Here is a 23,906-nt window from a genome sequence, read left to right on the forward strand (position 1 = left end):
GGAAAAATATATGTTGCTTTTCTGCGTATTTCATGATTGAAGTGATTGAGTTAAATTCCAACTTGGAACAGTTTTATTGTCACTAGAGATGCATTTTAGTGTTCCATGTTTTTTATGTTTATATATCTTTTCTCCTTTAAAGATTATATCCATTTTAAGATAAAGTAATAAATTGATAACAGCTTTTGGAGATAAAAGAAATATTAAAGTACACTTTTTTTTAACCAAACAGTAGCACATGTGTATGTCCCAACAGTTATACACCACTTTTTTTTTCATTTTTTTAATTTTTCATACTTTAAGTACTTGGATACATGTGCAGAATGTGCAGGTTTGTTACGTAGGTATACATGTGCCGTGGTGCTTTGCTGCACCCATTAACCTGTCATCTACATTAGGTATTTCTCCTAATGCTATCCCTCCCCTAGCCCTCAACCCCCTGACAGGCCCAGTGTATGATGTTTCCCTCCCTGTGTCCATGTGGGAGAACATGCGGTGTTTGGTTTTCTGTTCTTATGTTAGTTTCCTGAGAATGATGGTTTCCAGCTTTATCCATGTTCCTGTAAAGGACATGAACTCATCCTTTTATGTGGTTGCATAGTATTCCATGGTGTATATGTGCCACATTTTCTTTATCCAGTCTATCATCAATGGGCATTTGAGTTGGTTCCAAGTCTTTGCTATTTTGAACAGTGCTGCAATAAACATACGTGTGCATGTGTCTTTACAGTAGAATGATTTATCATCCTTTGGGTATATACCCAGTAATGAGATTACTGGGTCAAATGGTATTTCTGGTTCTAGATCCGTGAGGAATTGCCACACTGTCTTCCACAGTGGTTGAACTAATTTACACTCCCACCAACAGTGTAAAAGCGTTCCTGTATCTCCACATCCTCTCCATCATCTGTTGTTTCCTGACTTTTTAATGATTGCCATTCTAACTGGTGTGAGATGGTATCTCCTTGTGGTTTGATATGCATTTCTCTAATGACCAGTGATGTTGAGCTTTTTTTCTTGTTTGTTGGCTGCATAAATGTCTTATTTTGAGAAGTGTCTGTTCATATCCTTTGCCCACTTTCTGATGGGGTTGTTTTTTTTTCTTGTAAGTTTGTTTCAGTTCTTTGTAGATTCTGGATATGAGCCCTTTGTCAGATGGATAGATTGCAAAAATTTTCTCCCAATCTGTAGGTTTCCGCAGTTCATGCTGATGATAGTTTCTTTTGCTGTCCAGAAGCCCTTTAGTTTAATTAGATCCCATTTGTCAATTTTGGCTTTTGTTGCCATTGCTTTTGGTGTTTTAGTCATGAAGTCTTTGCCCATCCCTATGTCCCGGATGGTATTGCCTAGGTTTTCTTCTAGGGTTTTTATGTTTTTTAGGTCTTATGTTTAAGTCTTTAATCCATCTTGAGTTAATTTTTGTATAAGGTGTAAGGAAGGGGTCCAGTTTCAGTTTTCTGCATATGGCTAGCCAGTTTTCCCAACACCATTTATTAAATACGGAATCCTTTCCCTATTGCTTGTTTTTGTCAGGGTTTTCAAAGATCAGATGGTTGTAGATGTATGGCGTTGTTTCTGAGGCCTCCGTTCTGTTCCATTGGTCTATATATCTGTTTTGGTACCAGTACCATGCTGTTTTGGCTACTGTAGCTTTGTAGTATAGTTTGAAGTCAGGTAGTGTGATGTCTCCAGCTTTGATCTTTTTGCTTAGGATTCTCTTGGCTATATGGGCTCTTTTTACTTCCATATGAAATTTAAAGTAGTTTTTTCTAATTCTGTGAAGAAAGTCAATGGTAGCTTGATGGGGATATCATTGAATCTATAAATTACTTTGGGCAATATGGCCATTTTCATGACATTGATTCTTCCTATCCATGAGCATGGAATGTTTTTCCATTTATTTGTGTCCTTTCTTACTTCCTTGAGCAGTAGTTTGTAGTTCTCCTTAAAGATGTCCTTCACATCCCTTGTAAGTTGTATTCCTTGGTATTTTATTCTCTTTGTAGCAATTGTGAATGGGAGTTCACTCATGATTTGGCTCTCTGTTTGTCTATTATTGGTGTATAGGAATGCTTGTGATTTTTGCACATTGATTTTGTATCCTGGGACTTTGCTGAAGTTGCTTATGTGCTTAAGGAGATTTTGGGCTGAGATGATGGGTTTTCTAAATATACAATCATGTCATCTGCAAACAGAGATAATTTGACTTTCTCTCTTCCTATTTGAATACCTTTTCTTTCTTTCTCTTGACTGATTGTCCAGGCCAGACATCCTTCCAATACTGTGTTGAACAGGAGTGGTGAGAGAGGGTATCCTTGTCTTGTGCCAGTTTTTAAAGGGAATGCTTCCAGCTTTTGCCCATTCAGTATGATATTGGCTGTGTTTTTGTCATAAATAGCTCTTATTATTTTGAGATACGTTCCATTGATACCTAGTTTATTGAGAGTTTTTTAGCATGAAGGGGTGTTGAATTTTGTCAAAGGCCTTTTCTGCATCTATTGAGATAATTATATGGTTTTTGTCATTGGTTCTGTTTATGTGATGGATGACATTTATTGATTTGTGTATGTTGAACCAGCCTTGCATCCCAGGGATGAAGCCAACTTGATTGTGGTGGATAAGCTTTTTGATGTGCTGCTGGATTCAGTTTCACAGTATTTTATTGAGGATTTTCACATTGATGTTCATCAGGTGTATTGGCCTGAAATTTTCTTTTTTTGTTGTTGTGTCTCTGACAGGTTTTGGTATCGGGATGATGCTGGCCTCATATAATGAGTTAGGGAGGACTCCCTCTTTTTCTGTTGTTTGGAATAGTTTCAGAAGGAAAGGTACCAGCTCCTCTGTACCTCTGGTAGAATTTGTACCTCTGGTAGAATTGTACCTCTGGTAGAATTTGGCTGTGAAGCCATCAGGTCCTGGGCTTTTTTTTTCTTTGGTAGGCTATTAATTACAGCCTCAATTTCAGAACTTGTTGGTCTCTTCAGGGATTCGACTTCTTGGTTTAGTCTTGGGAGGGTGGATGTGTCTAGGAATTTATCCATTTCTTCTAGATTTTCTAGTTTATTTGTGTAGAGTTGTTTATAGTGTTCTCTGACGGTAGTTTGTATTTCTGTGGGATCAGTGGTGATACCCCCTTTATCATTTTTTATTGTGTCTATTTGATTCTTCTCTTTTCTTTATTAGTCTGGCTAGTCCTCTATCTATCTTATTGATCTTTTCAAAACAGCTCCTGGACTCATTGATTTTTTTGAAGCGTTTTTCGTGTCTCTATCTCCTTCAGTTCTGCTCTGATCTTAGTTATTTCTTGTCTTCTGCTAGCTTTTGAATTTGTTTGCTCTTGCTTCTCTAGTCTTTTTAATTGCAATGTTAGGGTGTCGATTTTAGATCTTTCCTGCTTTCTCATGGGGGCATTTAGTGCTATAAATTTTCCTCTAAACACTGTTTAGCTGTGTCCCAGAGATTCTGGTATGTTGCATCTTTGTTCTCATTAGTTTCAAGGAACGTATTTATTTCTACCTTTATTTCGTTATTTACCCAGTGGTCATTCCAGAGCAGGTTGTTCAATTTCCATGTAGTTGTGCTGTTTTGAGTGAGTTTCTTAATCCTGAGTTCTAATTTGATTGCACTGAGGTCTGAGAGACTGTTTGTTATGATTTCCATTCTTTTGCATTTGCTGAGGAGTGTTTTACTTCCAATTATGTGGTCAATTTTAGAATAAGTGCGATGTGGTGCTGAGAAGAATGTATATTCTGTTGACTTGGGGTGGAGAGTTCTGCAGATATCTGTTAGGTCTGCTTGGTCCACAGCTGAGTTCAAGTCCTGAATATCCTTGTTAATTTTCTGTCTCATTGATCTGTCTAATATTGACAGTAGGGTGTTAAAGTCTCCCACTATTATTGTTTGGGAATCTAAGTCTCTTTGTAGGTCTCTTGCTGTATGAAACTGGGTGCTCCTGTATTGGGTGCATATATTTAGGATAGTTAGCTCTTGTTGCATTGATCCCTTTACCATTATGTAATGCCCTTCTTTTTCCCTTTGTTGGTTTAAAGTCTTTGTTGGTTTAAAGTCCGTTTTATCAGAGACTAAGAAGATTGCAATACCTGCTTTTTTTTTTTTTTTTTGCTTTCCATCTGCTTGGTAAATATTCCTCCCTCCCTTTATTTTGAGCCTATGTGTGTCTTTGCATGTGAGATGGGTCTCCTGAATACAGCACACCGGTGGGTCTTGACAATTTATCCAATTTGCCAGTCTGTCTCTTTTCACGGGGGCATTTAGCCCATTTACATTTAAGGTTAATATTGTTATGTGTGAATTTGATCCTGTCATTATTGATGCTAGCTGGTTATTTTGCCCATTAGTTGATGCAGTTTCTTCATAGTGTCAGTGGTGTTTACAATTTGGTATGTTTTTGCAGTGGCTGGTACTGGTTTTTCCTTTCCATGTTTAGTGCTTCCTTTAGGAGCTCTTATAAGGCAGGCCTGGTGGTGACAAAATCTCACAGCATTTGATTGTTTATACAGAATTTTATTTCTCCTTTGCTTATGAAGCTTTATTTGGCTGAATATGAAATTCTGGGTTGAAAATTCTTTTCTTTAAGAATGTTGAATACTGGCCCCCACTCTCTTCTGGCTTGTAGGGTTTCTGCAGAGAGATCAGCTGTTAGTCTGATGGGCTTCCCTTCATGAGTGATCCAACCTTTCTCTCTAGCTGCCTTTTACATTTTTTTCCTTCATTTCAACCTTGATGAATCTGACAATTATGTGTCTTGGGGTTGCTCTTCTTGAGGAGTGTCTTTGTGGTGTTCTCTGTATTTCCTGAATTTGAATGTTGGCCTGCCTTGCTAGGTTGGGGAAGTTCTGGATAATATCCTGAAGAGTGTTTTCCAACTTGGTTCCATTCTCCCCGTCACTTTCAGGTACACCAATCAAACTTAGGTTTGGTCTTTTCTCATAGTCTTATATTTCTTGGAGGCTTTGTTCGTTTCTTTTCGTTCTTTTTTCTCTAATCTTGTCTTCACACTTTATTTCATTAAGTTGATCTTCAGTCTCTGATATCCTTTCTTCCACTTAATCAACTCAGCTATTGAGAGTTGTGTATGCTTCACAAAGTTATGCTGTGTTTTTCAGCTCCATCAGGTCATTTATGATCTTCTTTACATTGGTTATTGTAGTTAGCAATTCAACCTTTTTTCAGAGTTCTTAGTTTCCTTGCATTGGGTTAGAACATGCTCCTTTAGGTCAGAGGAGTTTCTTATTACCCACCTTCTGAAGCTTACTTCTGTCAGTTTGTCAATCTCATTCTCCATCCAGTTTTGTTCCTTTGCTAGTGAGGAGTTGTGATCCTTTGGAGGAGAAGATGCGTTCTGGTTTTTGGAATTTTCAGCCTTTTTGTACTGGTTTTTCGTCTTCGTCGTGAATTTGTTTACCTTTGGTCTTTGATGTTGCTGACCTTCAGATGGGTTTCTGTGTGGATGTTCTTTTGGTTGTTGTTGATGCTGTTCCTTTCTGTTTGTTAGTTTTCCTTCTAACAATCAGGCCCCACTGTGGCAGGTTTGCTGGACGCCCACTCCAGACCCTGTTTGCCTGAGTATCACCAGCAGAGGCTGCAGAGCAGCCAAGATTGCTGCCTGTTCCTTCCTCTGGATGCTTCATCCCAGAGGGGCACTGTCCAGATGCCAGCTGGAGGTCTCCTGTATGAGGTGTCTGTCGACCCCTGATGGGAGGTGTCTCCCAGTCAGGAGGCATGGGGGTCAGGGACCCACATGAGGAGGCAGTCTGTCCCTTAGCAGAGCTCGATTGCTGTGCTGGGAGATCTGCCACTCTCTTCAGAGCTGGCAGGCAGGAACGTTTAAGCCTGCTGCAACTGCGCCCACAACTGCACCTTTCATCAGGTGCTCTGTCCCAGGGAGATTGGAGTTTTATCTGTAAGCCCCTGTCTGGGGTTGCTGCCTTTCTTTCAGAGATGCCCTGCCCAGGGGAGGAATCTAGTGAGGCAGTCTGGCTACAGTGGCTTTGCTGAGTTGTGGTGGGCTCCGCCCAGTTCGACCTTCCTTGAGGCTTTGTTTACACTATAAGGAGAAAACCACCTCCTCAAGCCATAGTGGGCGCCCCTCCCCCCACCAAGCTCAAGTGTCCCAGGTCGACTTCATACTGCTGTGCTGGCAGCAAGAATTTCAAGCTAGTGGATCTTATAGCTTGCTGGGCTCCATGGGGGTGGCATCTGCTGAGCTAGACCACTTGGCTTCCTGGCTAAAGCCCTCTTTCCAGGGGAGTGAATGCTTCTGTCGCGGTGGCATTCCAGGCACCACTGGGGTATGAAAAAAACTCCTGCAGCTAGCTTGGTGTCTGTCCAAATGGCCGCCCAGTTTTGTGCTTGAAACCCAGGCCCCTGGTGGCATAGGCACTGGAGGAAATCTGCTGGTCTGTGGGTTGCAAAGACTGTGGGAAAAGCCTAGTATCTGGACCAAAAATCACGATTCCTCAAGGCACAGTCCTTCATGGCTTCCCTTGGCTAGGGGAGGAGTTCCCCGACCCCTTCCACTTCCCATGTGACGCGACGTCCCACCCTGCTTCAGCTCACCCTCTGTGGACTGCACCCACTGTCTAACTAGTCCCAGTGAGATGAGCTGGGTACCTCAGTTGGAAATGGAAAAATCACCCACCTTCTGCATTGATCTCGCTGGGAGCTGCAGACCGGAACTGTTCCTATTTGGCTGTCTTGCCAGCCACTCACTTTTGTTTTTTTAATTAATGATGACGTCTACCTATCTTTCTCATTCATTTCTGGCAATCTGCAATAACACACATTTTTCATAAACCATATTGGTGATAACCAAGGTCATGTTGACCTCTTCAGAATGTCAGAATAATTTTTATGCATATTAAGAATTTGGGGTTTCCAACTTTATTTCCTTTTTGGCTAAATGATAGTTTAATATTTTTTTCCTTAATTATATTTCACTGGAAATTAAATAGCTATTAAAGTAGATCATCTGCAAACATTTTATCAGTGGCTATTCAGAACTTGAGAAATAATACTTTATAACACATTAATTTGGTCCCACAATGTATCCTAGCTTTGGAAAATCTGTGAAACAATTTTTAGAAAAAGTAACTGACAAGTAGCCTTCCTCCTTTGTACACAGTATCTTTCTATCCAGTTTTGTATCATGGTGAAGGCATTTTAAGGTATAATTAGAGATCTAAATTTAAGTTAAAATACCATTGTATATGTTGTTAACAATACAAATAACTCAGCTGGGGTGGTAATTGAATGAATACACAGCATCTGTGTAAGGACAGCTAAGTGTACACTTATGCTGGCAATCCATAATCTCCTGTGCATGATCATCTGAAAGTTTTTCTTTTTTTCTAAAAATCTACTTTAAAACAAATCTTGTTTTTGGAAATGTTTTCATACAATGATGGACTTTGCTTTTATGCTTATGAAATTCTGCCTCTTTCATGGTTAAGCAACAGAGTCACCTTTAGAGGTTTTTCATTCTTACCCCACTTGCCTCCTAATACAAATGCTTGGGCTTTACCTTTTGGTGGGGAAAACAAACAAAAAAAAGGCTTCAGTACTTCTGGGATGCTACACAGACAACTATTTTTAATTATTAGGAAATTCATTATATAGATTTACTTTCTCTTAGAGTATCAATGGTAGTATAGCCTCATGCCTAGATAAGCATGTGAGATACTATTCATTTAACCAATTCATAATAGGTAAACTCAAGTTTCTGCTGTGAAGCGTAAGATGTATAAATTTCTAAAATATTTTTGAGGATATGACACTATTTAAACTCAGGTTGGAGATTAAATTGAAATTCATGCCTTTTATGCTTCTGAAATGCTATTTCTTCTGTGAACATTTTAGCTTATTAGCAAGGTGGCAATTTTTTCCCAAGCTGTACATTTTAAATGTTGCATTGTCATGCTTAATGCTTATCTCTCTTTAGAATTCTATGCTATGTTCTCATGACTTAGCTTATTTATATATTATTACCATTTAAAAGAAAAGGCCACAGTGTTGCAAATAATGTCCTGATTGATTTGAACATACTGTTCTGGTTGACCAAAAACTACAGTATACAGAATTAGAATTACACATGTGCATGCATGCATGCACGTGCACACACACACACACACACACACACACACACAAAGAATCATTAGCCACACATGAGAATTAACTTCATCATTTTATCTTTATATTTCTCTCCACCAGTGGTCATGTTTTTCAAATCCTTATTCAAGCCAGTTTCTGTCCTTTGGTTTTACTCTGGGTTGTACTGTGACAGTCTCTTCTAGGGTTGGATGTTCCGTCAAGCATATCTATGGTACTATTGGCTGAGCTTAAGCCAGGGAGTAACCAACCAAAAGTCTCAGCCCTTGTACAGTTATCTTGAAATTCACTTTTTTATTAATACGCATTTTACCTTTTCTAGTTTTTCTTGATGGAAGCCATGAAAATAAAATTAGAGTGAAGGAGTTTTGTCTTCTTATCATCTATTAACGTTGCTATGATTCCTAAGCAGTGAGATTCAGTTTTGTTACTGTTATTCATTTTTTTGTTTTTGCGTGAAACATAATTTGTTTTCACTGGTAGCTTTTATGATGCTTAACAATATTTTTTTTTTCTGAAAATATTTCTGTAGTTTTGTATGACTTTGGTTTTGTGTCTTTTCTTTGATTTCTTTATTTCTGTTAAAAATCTGTCTCATCTGCATCTCTAGTTTGGTTTCTTTAGATGTCTCTTTCTTTATTAATTTAAATTATTTTACATTTTATACCATTTTTGCTTTCTGTCACTCTGAAGATTTTTAATTCCTTTTTATATCTCTGGTCATATTTCCTTTTACAGTCTTCATATTCCACCTTGCTAAGATAAGATTTACATGTCTGATTTGCAATGTCTCTTTTCCTTCTTTGTAATGAACTTCAAATTTCCTCTGTAGATTTTGATTGCACATATAATGTATTCTAAAATTATTTTAAAAAATAAATCTTAAATACTTATTAGTTATTTCAGTTTTCTGTTTATTTTACCTGTTTTCTGTTCAGTATCTACTCAAAATACCTAACTGTTGCCTTGACCTGTGCCAGAAGTATATAGTGGCTAATTCTAGTTGCATCAATTTCTGTTCTGGAAAACATTTTTTTTGTTTTACAATTTTGAATGGAAAACTTCTTTTATTCAAAATTTCTTTAATAAGAAGGCAGCCAAAGCTTATATTGATTTTCTAAGAATAACCTCATCTGGCAAATTTTCAAATCATATATGTGTATGTGAAAATACTTTTGTTTTTTGTGACAAGGGTCTCACTTTTGCCCAGGCTGGAGTGTATGGAGTGCAGTGACATGATCATGGCTCACTGCAGCCTTGAACTCCTGAGATCAAACCATCCTCTTGCCTCACCTTCCCCAGTAGCTAGGACCACAGGTGTGTACCAACATTACCAATATACCTGGCTTTTTTTTTTTTTTTTTTTTTTTTTAAGAGATGGGGTCTCACTGTGTTGCCCAGGCTGGTCTCAAACTCCTGGATTCAAGTGATCCTCCCGCTACAGCCTGCCGAAGTGCTGCAGTTATAGGCATGAGCCACTGTGCCCAGCTGAAAATACATTTTTAAGACACACTGAAGACAACATTTCTGTACTTTTAAAATGTAACGACATAATATAGACCAGAAAATTACTGCATCTTTCCAGTGTTGCACTCTGTATTTTCTAAGGCTTGTCATTTGGATAACAACTCTGGTACAATAAAGTCATGGTATAATATCTTTTTTCCCTTTAGATGGACACTTTTGTAAATCCGCTTCGCAATTCAATGAGGAATGTTTCAAATGCAGTTAAATCCCTTCCTGATAGCTTGGCAGAGGGAATGACTAAAATGTCAGACAACATGGGCAAAATGTCAGAAAGATTAGGTCAAGATATAAAGCAATCATTTTTTAAGGTAAGAAGACATTTTCAGTAATGTCTAAACCAAACCATTTTTAAGTCAATAAGATGTATTGAATTCTGGTTGGATTTACCTTAGTCCCTTAACCTTATTTGTTTTCCAAGCATTGCTAGACACATAGTCTCATAAAGAATGAAAAACTAAAAATTCTTACCAGAAATGGGTATTATAAAATCCACTTACTTGTTAGTCTCTGCTATGGTAGGGTTTTAAAATTCATTGAAAACAAAAAGTTAAAATTAGTAAAGTTAACATTCTTTATCTTGTTTTATTTCATTATGCCATTTTTATCGTAAAGTACTATTAAATTTAGTAGCAAACAAATTCTGTCATGCAGATGAGTTATACTAGTATTCACTCAGGAAGCATAAAGTCTTATTTCTCCTGATTTACATGATAGAATGATTACCACATCAAAGAGAAGAAAAGTTCATCATTACCATCAATCTCTGAGCTCATACGTTACTGGGTATAGACCTCTGCGTGTCATAGAAGAATTTCACAGGGAGTTTTTTTTTTTTAATTACATTAACACATAAAGGTACTAGACTGTGTAGTTTGTTGAATTCCTAATTAACATTTTAAAAATCATTTTGACATAGTTATTTGAAGTTGTAATCAAGGCTATAAAACATATAGGTATTAGAATTTTGTACTTGATAGATTATGCTTGAATGTAGGGGAAATGTATATATAAACATACGTTTTCTTTAATCTAAGGGCCACTCCTAAAATTGTGTAAATCATACTTTTCTGTTAATTCTCGTACTTTCTCTGATGCCTCATTTTTGTTTCTATTTGTGAGGAAGTATACTAACACTGAAATCAGTATTGTTCAGTCCCACTTCTGCTGTTCATTACTCATATGAATTTGTACAAAAGTCACTGAAGTTTTCTAAGCCTCTTTGTCGTCACCAATAACTTGAGATGGTCTTGACAATCCTTCCTGTGCTGACAAATGATTTTCGGCTAATACTGATCTTTCTGTCCTTGTTTCCATCTAACATTTTGTTAATTTCTTAAACATATTAACATTCTATATCAAAAGCTCTTTATGGTAAAAAGAAAGAAGATTGGAACTCTGTTCCCTGGCAGTACTACTAACTACAGACGTGCATCACTTAACAACAGGGATATGTTCTGAGAAATGTGTCAATGGGCGATTTCATCATCTGGGAGCATCATAGAGTGAACTTACACAAACCTAGATGGTATGTGTAAGTTCCACAAACCTACTTCTCACCTAGGCTATATAGTATTGCCTATTGCTCCTAGGCTACTAACCTTTACAGTATGCTACTGTACTGAGTACTGTAGGCATTTTAACACAATGGTACACAAATGTGTATCTAAATATATTGACACAGAGAAAATGCAGTAAAAATATAGTATTACAATCTTATGGGACCACTGTGGTATTGTTGAACAAAACGTCATTATGCAATGCATGACTTTTTGGCTTTCAAGTCATTTAACCTTTCTTAGCTTTGAATTCTTCTAAAAAATATGGGAGTTTGACTAATTTTTCTTTCTAACTCAAAAGTCATTTATTTTGTAAAGGAGAAAACCCTTTTAGTAATGAAATAATTACCCTTTATATTTAGTTCCAAATTTTAGATTGTTAAATTTGGCTTATATATAGTACCAAAAGTCAGATCAAATGCTGATACTCATTTAGGTTTATGATTGTGTTGTGTTCTTTCACTGTCTGCTTTAGTGTGTTTACTTTGTGGGTTTGGTTTTATTTTTAGGTGCCTCCTTTAATTCCTAAGACTGATTCAGACCCTGAACATCGCCGAGTTTCGGCTCAACTTGACGATAATGTGAGTTAATTTTATTCTTGGTAGTATTTAGTTTAAGTCATACTTGGCATATCTTTTTAACTTTTTAATGAAGTGTAATATGTATCATTAATGTGCACATATTATAAGTGTTAAGCTTGATGCATTCTTACAAACTGAACATGCCCATGTAATTAACACTCTAATCAAAAAACAAAATTACCACTACTCCAGAAAAGCCCTTCATCCTCTGTTCCTGTTAGGACCTTCTCCTCCACCAAGGACCATCACTATCCTAACTTCTACTCTGCTTTTATACTTTGTATATATGAAACTGTAGGGTAGTATTCCATGAAGTCTGGCTTTTTTTTTGCTCAACATTGTGATGTTCTTCCATGTTGTTTTGTGTGATTTTAGTTTCTTCATTCTTGTGGCTTTATAGTATTCCATTTTGTAAATATAGTACAATCTATTTGTTGTATCATGAATAATAGTTCTATGAACCTTCGTACGTGTCTGTACGTGTTTCTATTGGATCTATACTTAGGAATGAAATTGCTGTATCAGGATATATATATATATATAAGTTCAGTTTTAGTAGATACTGCCAAGTTCTTTTTCAAATTATTTGTACCACTTACATTGCCATCAACAGTACATGAGAGTTCCAGTGTTCTACATCCTGCCAATACTCAGTATTTTGTTTTTTTAATTTTAGCCATTCTGGTTGTTATATTTCATGTGAATTTGCATTTCTGTGATAACTGTTGAAATGTTACACCTTTTTATATGTTTATTGGCCATTTGAATGTTCTGTCTTATGCGTCTGTCAAGACCTTTTATCATTTTTCTGTTGGCTTAGCTGTTTTAGTTCTTAGCTATCTTAGTTCTTTTGATTAGTAGGAGTGTTTTATGTAATCTGAATGTGAGTTGTTTGTCAGATATATGTAATACATTGTCTTCTCTCTAGGTTTCTTTCTTGTGCTATATATGTAATCTGTGCCTATTGCAGGGTCACAGAGATGTCCTAGAATTTTCTTTAAAAACCTTTTTTGTTTTACTGTAACAACATTTAAGTTTGCGGTTCATCTGGGTTTGATTTTTGTATATGGATTGAGGTATGGGTCCAGTTGATCCAAGCACCATTTACTGAAAAGGCCATCTTTTCTGCACTGTACTGTTTCTCCCTTATCACAAATCAGGTTACCGTGTATGTTTGGATCTGTTTTATTCTGTTCTATTAGGCAGATTTATTTCAAGGTTGTAATTATCTCCCTTCTGTTTCTAATTGAATTTGTTTATAATCAACTGTCTTAATCAAAAATAATATTTTCATTTGCTTTTTCAAGATTATTTTAGGATGTTTATTATGTTTATTGATGGTATAATATCCATAACATTGTACCTTTGGTATGTGATTTTTACAGTTTAGCTATTTATTAGATTTTCATATGGCACCAAACTCGTAGGAATATACTTGATCAGAGAATACAGAAGTTTTTATTCTGTCTCAGTAATGAAATGGGTCTCCCTCTCCCTACTGGTTTTGATTAAGCTGTATGATTTCAGTTTTTGAAATGGAAGGTGCACTAAGGAAATGTTTACAACATGACAGTGAAAAATGTATAACTCATGCTTTCTTACCAGTATTTAAATTACAGTATTGATGAGGAAATAATTGAAAACAGTTTCTCAGTGATGAAAGAATTATAAAATTACTAACAATTATATGTGGTACTAAATCTGTACCTGCTTTTTATTTTATACATATTTTTTCACATCAAAGCATTCTCATCATCTTCCTTTTTACCTTACTGGTTGTATACTCCCGTAATAGAAGTGTATTGCCTTTTATTTGCTAAAAGCTAAAAGAAAATTCTAGTAATTTAGTAAACTATGCCTTTTGTAATGTGAATTTAGTTGTGTGATGGATTGAACTTCAGCATCTTTCTCCTGAAAGTACATACATACAATTTACTAACTAAGCAAAATACATTATTCTGTATCATTCGTGTTTTGTTCCATTAAATATATGGAGATGTTGAGAATATCTTATTCTTATGATAAAAGATGCATCAGAAAATAGACAAAGGGTCTAGCATTTGCCTTATCAAACTCATACAGTCTCTTCCAATAGTAAGAACCAAATCATCTTTTCCTAGGACCATCATGAATCTACTTTGCCTTGAAAATGTTAAACTATAGCCTTAAAATGTATTCATTATTGTGGGGCTATGAAGTTCTGTATTCTGTCAGAATGACTACTAGAAATATTTTTTTGACATTAGAATTTAATGTCAAGTTATGAAGGCTAAAATGTAACTTGTTCTTTGACTTGTGAAATACCAATCATTTTGTAAAAGCAACAAAAGTAACAATTCATAGTAGATAGCTAACTCAAACTTATTTCTTCCCATATTTTGTCAGGTGGATGACAATATTCCACTTAGGGTAATGCTGCTTCTCATGGATGAAGTATTCGACTTAAAAGAAAGAAATCAGTGGTTGCGAAGGAATATCAAAAACCTACTTCAACAGCTTATTAGAGCTACATATGGTGATACTATTAATAGGTACCACTCTTTCCTCCTCGCTTTTAATCTGATCTTATTTAGCTATTAAACTCTTACTTCTGGAAGTAGATTGCTCAACCTTTGTAGGAGAATTTTTTTCTCTGGGCCTTTTAAGAACGTCATTAAAGCAGTTTGTTGCTCTCAGGGATAATTTACATCCAAATTAAGTTGCTTGCTCTATGAAAGTCATGTTTATTTTTTTCACCTTCTAAAATTTTAACCTTACTCATTTACATTAATTTACTTTCAGAAAAATAGTTGACCATGTTGACTGGATGACTTCACCTGAACAAGTAGCCGACTCAGTGAAACGTTTCAGGTATATCTTAAGACACAGTCACTTCTTTCAGGTAGTACAGAGTTTAGCATTGTTATCACTAATTAACTTTCATTGCTTTTGTTTCCTTCCTGGACATAAAGTTGGTTTAGTTATCATTGATTAGCAAAAAGACTTCTAAGAATTATACTAAACATTTGTCTTATGAACCTATTGATCTTTGTTTCTTTAAAACCAGAATAGGAAAAGTATAGAAGAAAGATCTTTCAAATGATAGGCTACATTTTATCACAGTACCATGGCTGTAAGATAATTGAAATATTCACCTAAAAATGATACGGTTGTATAATCAAATATCTAGTTTTGGGGATTAGTTTTTCTCAGTTGTATTTGCTAACCTTCATTTTAAGTGAAAATTTTTTAAGTCTCTCTGGCTATGTTCTAATTTTTTATTAAATATTGGAACCTGTACAAGGAACAAAAATTAAGTAGATACCCTACTTCATATTTCTTTCTACAAAAAATACTGAGCGCCTCCTCTGTGCCTAGCACTCAGCCCATTGCTGAGATAAGATGCAGTCCCTTGAGGAAAGTACAGCTAGTAGAGAAATAAACCTCTTTTCTGAAAGTGAAGATAAGCAATGCGTAAAAATTCATGGCATCACGTATTTTGAAAGGAAGGAAAGGAAGCAAGAAGGGAACTATCAGTATTGAACACTAAGTTCTTGGCACTGTGCACAGTACTTTATGTATGCTTTCTGATTTTATGCCATTTTTCGAGGTGTGTATTTTTGTCTCTATTTTGTTATAAGGAAATTGAGGATTAGAGAAGTTGAATAGGCTCTCAGGCTACAAAGTGGGGAGTCTGGTTTCTCTAATCTGAAGCTAAGTTTCTTCCCACTGTACCATACTGTTTCCAAAACTTGGACTAGCTGCCCTGGCATGCTCATTTTATTTCAGGGTAGGTAAATGATGTTCCTCTGGAGTGGTGATTCTCAGCTTTGGCTGTTCATTGGAATCACCTGTAGAGCTTTAACAATTGCTAATGCCTAGATCCCATGTCCAGGGAGTCTGACTTAATTTATCCAGTAAAAGGCCTGAACATTAAGAGCCTGTAAAGCTCTCAGGTGCTCCTAATGTGTAAAGTTAAGAACAGCTGCTCTGGGGAGTCTTGCCCTTACACCAAATTCCCAGATGAAAGCTTAGTTTTTGTGCTCAGTCCCTGCCTTCAGACCAAGAATTAGGGAACAGGAGTAAAGCACACTGAAAGTTAAGAAGAATGGGTTGTTTTACTTGTGAAAGGACCATTATAGTCAATCCATCTGTAAGTTGTGGGCTTGGAATTTAGTATTATGTAGGCTTAATTATAAGAGGAGTGGGATGGCATAACTGAAGGAGATAGCTGTTAAACTCTAAGGCACTGAAATTCAAGATATTATAGGGTTGCATTTGGATGAGATGTTCAACCAGCAGATGCCCACTTTGAGTTTAAATGGCTGTGATATAGTCATCTACGGATTCCATTTTGCTGTCTTCATTAGTGTTTATGAACTGCATTGGTGCAGAATTTATCTGTTATTTTTCTTGTGTTTGTTTTTTTGAACCCCTAAAATTGAACCCTACACTTAGTTGGTCTTTGTTGAATATCATTATAGCTATATATTATTATTCAGAAACTTTTCTTTCTGTTCACATTTGTACTTTCTGTAGAAATTTGAAATAATTTTATCAACTTGTATCAGAAAATGAAAATGTTTACAAAATGTATTTAATCTTCTCAAATAGAGATGCATTTTGGCCAAATGGCATTTTAGCAGAGACTATTCCATGCAGAGATAAAAGTATTCGAATGAGAACAAGAGTAGCAGGAAAAACGAAATTACTTGCAATTATGCCAGGTGAGTGGGCATATATAGTTAAAAATCTCTATAATTTGTCATTCTTCTGAATTTTTAGCATTCATCATGCCAGTGTAACTGCCTTTTGATTATAACAACTACCTTTTGATGGCTTAATACATATCAGGCACTGTACTAGGCATTTCTCATATGTTCTTAATCAGTCCTCATGACAGTACTGTAAAGCTAAGGACTGTTAACATCACCGCTTTATATGTGAGGAAACAGAAGCTCAGAGAGGTTAAATAACCTGTCCAAGGTTTATAGCTACTAAGCAACAGTTGGTATTCTGACTCGGCTTTAAGTGATGTGAAAGCTTATGCTTTTAGCCACTTCGCTCTGCTGCCTTGAAACATATTGGGAGTTAAGTTAAATAAATAAAACACATGACAGGTGAAAGGGCTAATAAAATATAAAGTATGAATTTTTCAGGAAGAATATTTGTTCTACTTAGGAAAACAAGTTATTTCAAAAACTCCATTTACATAGAAACAACTGATTGGCTGATTATTAATCTTTATTACTTAAAATACAATCCCAAACAAAGTATACTTAGTAGCATTTTGTTGGTCTGATTTTAGTTGCTTCATTAGGGTACAGCTATCTCACTACCTTAGATTTACGTTTTCTCATTTTTCTTCTTTCAATCAGAGAAGTTATATAATGTAAAAAGCAATTTAATGCGGCTGGGAGGTGGTGATGGTTGTTTTGCCCCTTGTTAATGAATATCTTTGAAAATGCCTACATGTCTTTTCTCTGTATTTTAATTCTGGATGTAGAGAATGAACAGACATATTTGTACATTCTTTAATATCACACAATACCAATTTTTTTCTCTAATTTTGTTTTCTTACATGTATTTTCTCTATAAATTTTAATGACCAGCTTTCTCTTCTGCCAATTAAATTAAAAATTTGCTACACTTTTAATTCTTACCTATATACTCTTTCATTTGCTGATAAAAAAGCAAATTATAGAAATAACATTTTAGAAAAATAAGAAACAATTGCTTAGGATATTATTTAATATACTATTATAGTAAACCTGATTGTGCCATATAGATTGACTCAGTTATCTAGCTGGAAGAAATCTTTATTCACTAAATATTCATTGAAAGTTATTATGTGCCAGGTGCTGTTCTTTGCACTTATGTTTGCCTTCTTGGAGCTTACTTTCCAGTAGAAATAGAGAGACTCAAAAACACACAGAACAAATAAATGGAACATAGTTTGTTAGATAAGTGGTAAGTACTAAAGAGAAAGATACTGCAGGAAAATGGAATAGGTAGTGTCAGATGAGTTGCAGTTTTAGATGGGGTGGCTAGGGCAGGCCTCACTGAGATGATGATGGTGGTGTGAAGATCTGAAGGAAGTGAGGATAAATATGAAAGTATATAAATTTATATATACATAATCCTTGCCTATTTTTTTAGTAAATTCTCAAAATTTTTGCTTTAAATTATATTGTACCCCTAGTTAGATAAAGACTTTTTGGAAATTGCGTGTTTCTTTCCAAAGCAGCAAAATGTTGTTTATATTATCAGTATTATGAATAATGATTTTTAATTATGAATAAGAATATGAATAATTAATAATCATACATGTTGGTCTCATAACTTGGTGTTATTTATGAATAAATGCCAAATTTGCTCACTCTTAGTCACAGCACCATCGGTTTTCTATTTTCTTCACTTTGAATTTAAATAAAATTCAACCAAACTAATACTATCCGCATTTCTTGAACATGCTTTGTTATTCTAGTTACTGCTTATTTGCTCATTCATGTTCTTTTCACCAAGGCTAATCCTTCATCTCATTGGACCTATCAAAATCCTGCCCAAGTAGAAAGTCTCCTTTACCTGCCACTTCCTTAAAGGGAACTTTTCTTTGTTATCACATCTGGAAGTCTCCCCACTACAAATATTCTTATACTTTTAGCATTTTTATGGTATAGTTACTATGCCAGGGGTTTTTGTAGATCAGGGATTAATTTTTTTTTTCTGTGTTCCAGTGAAACTTTATTCACCATCATGGATTAGTCTGTTTCCTTACAGCATTTGTCACTATTCATTAGGCATACTAAGAATATTTGTATAATATTACAAAGTTTACAGATCACTTTTTACATTATTTCATTAAAGACTTATAAATCCTTATAGTTATAAGGATGTTTGTTATTATAAATCCTCCTTTTCAGATGAGGAAAGAGAGTCAGGGTGGTGGGTAAGTATCACATGGGTATTAAGGGGACACGTTTGTAATCGTAGTTTGGGATCTTTGAGACTGTTTTTTATTTTTTATCTCTTACACCTGTGCTATATTGTCTCCCAGTAGCTTTTGCATAAGTGCGTAAATAGATGCATGCATGCAAAGATGCATATTAAGTTTCAGCTATAGTACATAGCTGAAATGCATTAACTGGTTACCTACTATTTATCAGTTACTCTGCTGTGTACCTTAATTTAAGAGCATTTGAGAGTTTAGGCCTTGTGTTTCCTTTGAATAATTATGTGTATTTTCCCCCACTTCATTTAGATGAGCTGAAGCACATTATTGGGGCTGAGACAACACGGAAAGGTATTCTTCGTGTTTTTGAAATGTTTCAGCACAACCAATTAAATAGGAGAATGGTTTATGTCTTCTTGGAAGGCTTTTTAGAAACCTTATTTCCACAGTATAAATTCCGTGAACTTTTCAACAAACTGCATTCACGGTCAAAGCAGATGCAGAAATATAAACAGAAACTTCAAACTACTCAAGCACCTTCTTTGCAGAAAAGGTGACACTCCATTCTATGAAGCTGGTGTTCATTTTGTCCAGGACTAATGGTATGGACAGAACTTCTGGGGCTTAACTCAAACACTGTTGTGTCTGCACCAGTCTTTTAGTGTCTGAAAATAGATTATTAATACATCCATAAGTCTGTGGTTCTTCTCATTCTCATCTATAATCCACCACTACCAAGAGAGATTTCTGTGTCTTAAATGATTTGGTGCATATTTTGCAACATTGAGAGAAAACTGCCCCCATCTCAAGCAAGAATGGCGTTGGTTTCTTCCATTTCAAACTAATCAGCATTCTCCAGCGATGACAAAGTGCCAGAGTGTATATATGAAAGCTAAGGAAAGCACAAAACAATGATTCAGAGATAAATTGGCTAATTTGTTTAACAGTTGGAGACTGTGCAATGTATGAGTTGGAGGAATTTGTTTGGCATAATGATTTTGTAGGTCTGTGTCAGCATTTTGATATATTGTGGATTAGCCAGGTGAATGATCCTTGAAACATCTCTTTCAGGTCTGGGGAAAGAGACAGAATGCCCTTAAAGTGTGAAATAACCTTATACCTGAATTACAGTTTTGTAATATAAAATAAAGCTGAGTATAAAATAAAACCAATCAAACACAGAATTTGATTGGATTTGTTATTCATTGGTATACAACAATTTTTATTCCTATGTGTGCTTTAAGGGCTGTGTTTTGCTCTTATGGTACTCAATTTTATGTTTCCTTTTGGCATTCTTTGTGCAAAAAGAAGCATGTGGTGGCTCTCATTTAAATTTCAAAATTATTAGTTTTATCTTTAACAGATTACTGATTATACAGAAGATATAATTTATTGGAAGAACTGCCAAATACATTTTGTCCTTCTAAAAATATGGAAATTTAAATAGTAGTCTGGAAAGTTACCATATGATAATTTTTAATTGTGTGATCTAGACATGCCTTAGGTAACTGCAGAAATAGCAAATTAAATGATTAATGAGCTTATTAGTCATAGTAAACATACAAATTCCTAATTCTATGACAGTGTACATATATGAAAATAAATGATGAAAAAAGAACTATAATATTTTTTAAAATATGCTTTTATTTATATTTCACATAATGTAAAATTCTACAAAATAAAGCTAGTAGGCAAGACCCCTCAGTGTATACCTTTAAACCCATAAATTAATTTTATATCAATAAAATAAAATACTTTCTCTAGTTTTGGAGCTTCTGTATTTCCTATAGTTTTCTCACTGTCCATTTTATCCATCTTAGAAGTCTTCATATCCCTTCTATGCAGGATTTCTGCATAGTTTTAAATACTTTCATTGTCTAAGGGTTTGGGTGTGTCAGCTTTTTTTGTTTTAAAAATATTTAACACTAAAACCTTAAAATAGTGAAGCTACTTATCAGACCACTGAGCCAAGATCCTGGTATTAAAAGAAAGTCTGGGTGCTTAAGATAAAGGGACAGAGTATTGGTATCCCAGTTATTTGGGAGCTTTAAGATTGGAACAAGATATCACTGTCTTGTTTTCACTTAGATCCTACTTACAAAGTGAGGGTTATTAACAGAATAAAGCCTTCCTTTAAAGCTTTATAATAATCATATTTATTAATAATGCTGTTGTGCATACTTATAGTATGCTTATATTCAGCATATGTTGCATGTCTTCAGAATTACATAAAATGAAATCCCTTTCATTGCAACTTGCAAGTGAGAAAAGATCCTTAGTGGCTCTGGTGGAAGAAATAGTATTTCTTCTTCTCAGGGTGTCTCCCTGCCTTGGCCCCTCCCTGAGCCCCAGGCTTTAAAAGTGAAGATGTTTGAAACATGAAACATGTCTGTAGGAAGCATCAGCATGGCCATAAGTGCAATGATTTTCATATATGCCTCTGCCCATTTCAAGTATATTTTTGACATGAATAAATCTAAGAGTATACAGAATAATTCATGTAAGACCCTAGCGTGTACATGTGAAAAAGCATTTCTATATAATGTGAGGAGCACTGGCCATCAATCAGGGAAATAAAGGTCATGTAATATTGCAAATTTTCAAAATAGAGCCCTGCAAGATTACTGCAATCATACCAAAAACTATTTGAGTAAATTAATTTTTAAAGTAATTTTTGTTTAAAAGAGTTTATATTTCAGAAGCAGAAAATGTCAAATGATAGTCTTTGTAAATGGTGGTGCATCTTCTCTATGCACATCTGTCTTTTACATCAGAAAGAGCTGTGGTCATGCTAAAATTAGAGATAACTTTTTGAATGACTTGGTCAAGCTGTGTGTAAAATATTTAACCATAAGTCAAGTACAGTGTACTATGTTTGATAAAGTTACATTTAATGCATTTATTGCATATATGAATATATACATGAAGAGGCTTTATGTCTTCTGGTATTTGATTTTGAATGTTTTTTAAGTCAGTGGTGCCTTTAGGCAAGAACTTTCAAAATTAATCATTCTTTGTGTTTTCTGATTTTTCAGGTAACATGTAAACTATTTAGAAACCATCATAGTTTATTCACCTTAAAAAATTGATTGTATTATTTAAATATATCACTTAGATGGGCATTTCCTATAATTAGGATATTCCAAATAGTTGCTGAAATCAATTGTGCCATTGACCAATGGATGCACTTGGTTAGCCTTAATTTAAAAAAAAAAAAAAAAAAACATTAAAAACTTTCTTGAATATTTCAGTTTGTTCATTTTAAGTTTGTGCTGCTGGTATTTGGGGAAAAAAATCAAACAGTTAAGTGCTACCAGAAAGTGTACCAATTTTTATAAAAATTAATAATATAAATTTCACAATCTAAAATTTTAATTTTGTGCAATATTTTCATTTAATGCATGTGTATTTGAGTAATTGTAAGATAAATGAATTTTTAATTTTTTGAGATGTACCTTAAACTGTCTTCTTAATCCAACAACTTACATTCCATTGTTGCTGCATCCTTTTATTTAAGGACTTGTTTTAAAAGTCTTTTTGTCACTCCTTGGAAATTTCTTTTATTCGTAGTAAATTTTGCTTATAGGAGCATGGCTCCTGTATTACAAGGGAAAAAATATAAAGAGCACATTTTAGGATTATAATTGTTAAAAGATAATGTGTGCATATCATTGTACAGTAAGTGTCAACTGTGTGCCTAACTGTTCTATCAATACGTTCTTTAACAAAGAAGAAACAACAATCAGAATGTCAGTTATTTTTATTCAACTAAAAGGATTAAAAAATTTATTTGGTTTGTGTTCTGTCCATTAGAAAATACTAATAAAGTATTAACAAACATTTTTGTTGAGTTCATTTAGTAGTAATGTATTTTTGTTACTTTTAAGATGCTTGCTCAGTAGTCTTATTTTTAGTATCTATTTGTATTTTCTTTTCTTTTAGATATCAACCAATTCAAGTTCCAGGTTGATAGATGAGTGCTTGAGTGATTACTGACTTAAATGGACTGAATTTAACTTTTTCTTTTATGGGGCAAATAATTTACACCACAGTGTTAAGGAAACTTTATACTTATCATATAAAATTATAAAGTATTTTTTCCACAGATGAAAAGATTTATAATTAGTAATCCATTTGATTTGATCTCATTTTAAATTCATATTTTGGCTAATATTTTAGATTTTGCCATTCTAAAAGCAGATTGGTCATAATATTTGCATCTTTCTTGGAGCTGTATCAACAGACTTCTAAGGCCTCAGATGTGATAAGTCTAGCCCATCAGGGATTGGCATAATATTTCTTAAAATGCATATGGTAGAATATTGTTCCCTATAAGATGTTCCTGAGGGGGAAGTTTTATACTTTTATGTAACTTATACAGGACTATCTGTAATATGAACCAAAAAGCAAAAATGTTCCTTCATAATTCAAATGATTATATCAAAAATTTTGAGACGTTCCATAAGAAACCTGTTTAATTTTGCTTACCTAATTTCCTAAACTTAGTTAACCACAGAATCTTTTGTCATGAACAGCTTGAGGTTGATGTTCTCACGGAATGTAGTTTGGAAAATCTTTAGTAGGAGAGAAAAAAAAGGTGAAGTGTCTTTATTTAGGTAATGTAAACTGGACAGAAAACCCAGTGGATTTGGAGCACAAAGATTTTTTTCTTGCCTGCCATTTTAATGGAAAGTTCAATCTTTGGAAGAAAAGGGAAAGATGGAAAAAGGGTGAAGATGGAAAGTTAACAGCTGATTATATAGCAGATATTAAAGAGTTGAATTTGGCTCTGAATACCAGAATAATGACTTCAGTGAGGAATAATAGAGCACATCTCATGAGAAGTGGAAAAGATACTTCCACAGATTTTGCTCATGTGACCAGAAGAACAGTAAGTCGAAAATGTAAGGGGAAGAAGGAAGTGCCATACAGTTTAGTTTATAAAATATTTGTGCCAGACATTGACCCATATATATAATGACAGAATATGTTTGATTTAGGAAAACTTGCAATAGCTGAGTGAAAATGAAACTTAAACCATCTGTTTACCAATGCAGTGTATGAGACATGTATTAAACGTGATATTTTAAATTGGTAAACATGATCTTTTACACATCATCAAGAATGAAATGAAACAAGAACTATATGTTAGGAGTTTTCCCCCTTGGTGATTGACTAGGAGGA

The 23,906-nt window shown here is 34.8% G+C and overlaps 1 protein-coding gene across 4 annotated transcripts in view; it reads left to right on the forward strand.

Moving 5' to 3' along the window:
• Nucleotides 1–22,577, forward strand: part of SNX13 (sorting nexin 13) — a 156,607-nt gene extending 134,030 nt beyond the window's left edge. For all 4 annotated transcript variants that reach the window (XM_054496852.2, XM_054496853.2, XM_063667497.1 and 1 more), the window contains 6 exons: nucleotides 9,801–9,962; nucleotides 11,720–11,791; nucleotides 14,177–14,322; nucleotides 14,573–14,641; nucleotides 16,385–16,497; nucleotides 19,032–22,577. In XM_054496852.2, the coding sequence (XP_054352827.1) occupies nucleotides 9,801–9,962; nucleotides 11,720–11,791; nucleotides 14,177–14,322; nucleotides 14,573–14,641; nucleotides 16,385–16,497; nucleotides 19,032–19,279 (810 nt within the window). In that variant the 3' untranslated portion in view covers nucleotides 19,280–22,577. The remainder of the gene's footprint in view (nucleotides 1–9,800; nucleotides 9,963–11,719; nucleotides 11,792–14,176; nucleotides 14,323–14,572; nucleotides 14,642–16,384; nucleotides 16,498–19,031) is intronic.
• The last annotated feature ends 1,329 nt before the right edge of the window (nucleotides 22,578–23,906 follow it).

The sequence above is a fragment of the Pongo pygmaeus genome, chromosome 6 (genome assembly GCF_028885625.2).
Source record: "Pongo pygmaeus isolate AG05252 chromosome 6, NHGRI_mPonPyg2-v2.0_pri, whole genome shotgun sequence".
Lineage (NCBI taxonomy): Eukaryota > Metazoa > Chordata > Mammalia > Primates > Hominidae > Pongo > Pongo pygmaeus.